At 44.4% G+C, this 5,285-nt stretch overlaps 1 protein-coding gene across 3 annotated transcripts in view; it reads left to right on the top strand.

The window, feature by feature from the left end:
- The window catches only part of NSD1 (nuclear receptor binding SET domain protein 1), a 140,835-nt gene that overhangs the window by 56,072 nt on the left and 79,478 nt on the right, over positions 1 to 5,285 (top strand). For all 3 annotated transcript variants that reach the window (XM_006158871.3, XM_006158872.3, XM_014591740.1), the window contains one exon: positions 4,072 to 5,280. In XM_006158871.3, coding sequence (XP_006158933.1) covers positions 4,072 to 5,280 — 1,209 coding nt within the window. The remainder of the gene's footprint in view (positions 1 to 4,071; positions 5,281 to 5,285) is intronic.

Here is a 5,285-nt window from a genome sequence, read left to right as displayed (position 1 = left end):
GCATGCGCTTGCCAGACAGACAGAGAGAGACATAGAGACAGAAAGCAAGAAATCACCCCCCGGGGGGATGGCCACACTATAATCCCTTCTCCTCTTGGGATCTTGGGCACACATGCACACTCACTGGGTTTGAGTTCAAGCCATTGGGTTTGGGACTCAAATTGTGGTCGACTACATGAGAGTCCAGCAACATAGCCATTACGCCAACTACTAATCCCAGACTTATTTATTATTTAACTTTATGTATTATTATTTCCAGTTTGATCAGAGAGAGACCAAGAGAGAGAGGGAAAGTAAGAAAGCAAGCCACCAGGTCTAGGCTTTGAACCATTGTCGGCCATGTGAGAGTCCAGGGCCTTTAACCACCATGCCACCTGCTGACCTCGTAGTTTTGTTTCTTTTGCTTGATGTTTTGTGCTGATGCTGACTGAGAACAATTTAGTCATACTTTGTTTGAATATTCTTCCCCCAATGTTCACAACGTATAATTAAATAGTATTAGATATATTCAAGATGTTGTGCAGCCATCTATTATCATAATTTTTTTTTTTTTTAAGTTTTATTTATTTATTTATTTTAATTTGACCAGCAAGAGAGAAAGTGAGAAAGCAAGCCACCAGGTCTGGAATTCAAACCATGGTTGGCCATGTGGGAGTGTCCAGCACCTTAACCACCATGCCACCTATTGGTCCCTAAAAAGAATTATTTTATTTAACTTATTTACATATTTATTTTAATTTTATCAGAGGGACAGAGTGAGAGAGAAAGGGGAAGTAAGAAAGCAAGTCACCAGGTTCGGGACTTGAACTGCAGTCGGCCACGTGGGAGTCTGGTGCCCTTAACCATCACTCCACTTGCTGGTCCCGTTGCAATTGTTTTTCATCCAGCAAAACTGAAACTCTGTACCTATTAAACTGTAACTCCCCTTGCCTCCTTGTAGCCCCCATTCTACCCTCTGTCTCTATGATCTAATATTCTTCTTTTTTTTAAATTGTTAGAGGGTACATTTGCTCACTAGGGAGACAGAGAGAGAAAGAAAGGGTGAAAGTGAGGGAAATTTGAGGGAGAAAGCACTTCCTAAGAGGGTGTGGCCACAGCCCAGTCCCTCCTCCATGAGTTTCCATCCTACCGCAGTTTGGGGTACACGCACACTGTCCTGTTTCTTTTTCTAGGCCACTGGGGCTAGGATTTGAATCTTGGCCAGCATATCTAATATACTTCTATATTCAATTCTAGGTGAGGAAATAGTTCTTAGTTTGATGTTTCATATATCCTGAGTTTAAATACTTTCAGACTTTTCTTTTGGGGGGGGGGAGGTTTTTTGCTATAGGTCGCGTGTGCTCGCCAGAAAGAGAGAGAGAGAAAGACAGACAGCGAGAAATCACCCTCCAAGGGGGATCGCCATGCCACAATCCCTTCTTCTCCATTCTCCTCTCGGGATCTTGGGCACATGCACCTGGCGTGAGTTTAAGCCACTGGATCCAGGACTCAAACTGCATTCGACTACAATGGGAGTCCAGTGATTTTTTTTTTTTTTTTTTTTGAGAGATTTTTTTTCACTATAGGGCGTGTGCGCTCTCCAGACAGACAGAGTGAGACATAGAGACAGAAAGCGAGAAATCACCCCCCAGAGGGGATGGCCACGTCGCAATCCCTTCTCCATTCTCCTCTCAGGATCTTGGGCACGCATGCACATGCGCCCGGCGTGAGTTTTAAGCCACCGGGTCCGGGACTCGAACCGTGGTCGACTACGTGGGAGTCCAGCGACATAGCCATTACGCTAACTGCTGGTTCCCGGGAGTCCAGTGATTTTTGGAAAAAAAAAAAAAATTTCACCTTTATTCAAGATGTAATTTGTATGCATGCACGTGAGAGAGAGGGAGAGAGAAGCACCCTCACAGGGTGTGGTCCTGCTGTGATGCCCTCTTCTGCAGACATTCAGACGCTGGGTGTCCGTGTGCATGCCCTCCTCTCCAGACATTCAGACGCTGGGTGTCCGCGTGCATGCCCTCCTCTCCAGACATTCAGACGCTGGGTGTCCGCGTGCATGCCCTCCTCTCCAGACATTCAGATGCTGGGTGTCCGCGTGCATGCCCTCCTCTCCAGACATTCAGATGCTGGGTGTCCGCGTGCATGCCCTCCTCTCCAGACATTCAGACGCTGGGTGTCCGCGTGCATGCCCAGTGTCTTTTAGTCTGACTGCCCATAAATCTAAGTGTGGTTGCCATATGGGGTCCAGCTTCTTTTGAGTAATGGATTACTGCTGTTCCGCAGAGCTAACCCCTTTTAGACTATTTAAAAAATATAATTAGAATGATTTAGAGTCAGTATTCAGTGTCTGTCACTTGTAACTTTAGTTCTCAGATACTTGGTGTCTTCATTTCTGGGTGTTTTTTGGGAGGGGAGTTAGGAAGTACCCACCATGTGGGATAGTTTCAGCACAATCCATTCTCCATTTTTTCCTCTTTGAGATTTTTGGACACACGTGCATTTGGCATGTTTTTCAACTGCAAGTCTGGGATTTGAACCTCACTGTCGGCCATGTGGGATCCAGCTGCCTTAACTACCATGCTGTGGCTAGTCTAGTATCTTCGTTTCTAAAACTAATATTATAACATGCACCTGTTGAATCATTATGAGGATTAGAAATAAGTGTAAAATACTCAATAGGTCATAAGATTGATTCTCTAAAAATAGAAAGTATGCACTATTAGTACAAAAGAGGTTAACTGTATCTTAATATTTTACCTGGTTGGTAGAGGAAGAGTTTTTGTTTTAAGGTTTTAGCTCTGTAAATTTGCCAGCTCTCTTTCCAAAGATGTTTACTAGAACTCTTGGGTTCTAGAGAACTCTTTTACTGTTTACAGTCATGAGCATTAGCAGGTGTGTCTGAGTAAAGGGAAGGAGCAGTGGGCAGCTTGTAACCTTAGGAGGCGAAGATACTGCCTGGTGACGTTACTTGTGATATGCCTTGTTGAACATGCACTTTGCATGCTTTAAAGTATTACAGACACTAGCTGGCAGTTGGAACCTTGACTGATACCTATTATGTGGAGTAAAGGAAGGAAATAGACTCCTGTAAAATGAGAGGTGTTTCACAGAACATCAATGTTTTCTTGCTATGAAGAATCAAGAAATTAATGTGTGTGTGTGTGTTTCCCTTGTTTTCTGCCACCCCTGCTTCCCCTGTGCCCTACCGTTTCCTATATTTTTCATCATCATAAAGAGCGTGTACATACACCCAGGAGGGAGGGAGGGAGAGAAGACAGCATGCTCACAAGGTCTCATCATGCCATTCCCTCCCTTCTCCTGCCCCACAGCTCCTCACTACCCTAGGCTTCTAGGAGTTTATCTGGCATGTTTGCAGGCCTACCTAGAGATAGGGACCCATAGGCAGCTTCATGGCTCCCCGCCCTGTGTGACAGTGTGCTCCTGACTGTGCCACCTGCATTTTGTTATGCCAGGGTGTCAGTAACTTTGCACTACACAGTTAAGCCCAGGAGTTAGCCTGGTTACTGTTCAGGCTGTGTGCTGCTGTGTGATCCTTGATTAGGTAAGTGTTTTATCATGATTAGAACTTCAGATTTCAGGTCCTCTAGGGGTCAGATTTGATCTGCTCATCCTCTCTCGCCCTGTTTTTTCCATTTTCATCTTCTTTAACCTTTTACTTTCTTTTCATATGCAGCTGAGAATGTTTTCCCTTCGTAAGTCAAAAAGAAAGTAAATCCTTGCAGAGGAGAAAGCAGGGATATTCCTTGATTTACAAGTGCAGTGTCACACGTTTTAGAGTAAGTTGTGAGTCAGTCCTTTATACTTTAAGTACAGGGAAGGTAGAGAGTTTGTGAAATCATTTTTCCTCTGTCGTGATACTGATGGTCGAGTCAGAGAACCCCCATTAGGTGAGTTGTGGCTGAGCTCAGGTCTTTAACTGCCTGTCAGTCCCATGGAGGGGCCTTGAAGAGGGAAACAAGCTTTGGGAAAGCTTCTGGTTTAAGTGGTATTTGTTGATCATCTCTCTGTTCGCCTTCATTTCTCTGATAAGTGATACTTTTTCTCCTTAAATTTTTTAAGGTTCCTCAGAAGATTTTGAGTAAATGGGAAGCCAGTGTTGGTCTTGCTGAACAGTATGATGTTCCCAAAGGGTCGAAGGACCGAAAACGTGTCACCAGTTCAATCAAGTTGGATAGTGAGGAGGACATGCCATTTGAGGACTGTACAAACGATCCTGAGTCAGAACATGATTTGTTGCTTAATGGCTGCTTGAAATCTCTGGCTTTTGATTCTGAACATTCTGGAGATGAGAAGGAAAAGCCCTCTGCTAAGTCTCGATCCAGAAAGATCTCTGATAATCCAAAAAGGACTAGTGTGAAAAAGGGCCATATGCAATTCGAAGCACATAAGGAGGAGCGGAAGGGAAAGATTCCAGAGAACCTTGGCCTAAGCTTTATTTCTGGGGATGTATCTGATAAGCAGGCCTCTAATGAACTTTCCAAGATAGCAAACAGCCTTACAGGGTCCAATACTACCCCGGGAAGTTTCCTGTTTTCTTCTTGTGGAAAAAACACTGTAAAGAAAGAACTTGAAACTTCAAATTGTGACTCTCTGTTGGGCTTGCCTGAGGGTGCCTTGATCTCTCCACGGTCTGGAGAGAAGAAGAAGCCCCAGCGCGGCCTGGTGTGCAGCTCTAAAGTGCAGCTCTGCTATGCTGGAGCAGGGGGCGAGGGGAAGCGGAGTGATTCCATTAGTGTTTGCACCACTTCTGATGATGGAAGTAGTGATCTGGACCTCGTAGAACACAGCTCAGAGTCTGATAACAGTGTTCTTGAGATTACAGATGCTTTTGATAGGACAGAGAACATGTTACCCATGCAGAGAAACGAGAAGGTAAAGTACTCCAGGTATCCTGCCACAAACACTAGCATAAATGCAAAGCAGAAGTCCCTTGTTACGAACTCACATACAGACCACTTCATGGATTGTACCAAGACAGCAGAGCAAGGGACTGAGACACCTCAGGTTAATGTTTCTGACCTTACGGTGTCCTCTCTTGTCCACAAACCTCAGTCGGATTTTAGAAATGATGTTCTCTCTCCCAAATTCAACTCACCTCCAAGCATTTCCAGTGAGAACTCACTAATAAACATTGGGGCTACCAATCAAACTCTGTTACATTTGAAAAACAAACAGCCTAAGTTTCGAAGTATAAAGTGTAAACATAAAGAAAATCCAGTTGTGGTAGAACCCCCCATTACAAATGAAGACTGCAGTTTGAAGTGCTGCTCTTC

This window comes from Tupaia chinensis, unplaced genomic scaffold (assembly GCF_000334495.1).
Source record: "Tupaia chinensis unplaced genomic scaffold, TupChi_1.0 Scaffold000612_1, whole genome shotgun sequence".
Classification (NCBI taxonomy): domain Eukaryota; kingdom Metazoa; phylum Chordata; class Mammalia; order Scandentia; family Tupaiidae; genus Tupaia; species Tupaia belangeri.
The sequence above is the reverse complement of the archived record's forward strand: the minus strand, read 5'-3'. Positions and strand labels throughout refer to the sequence as shown.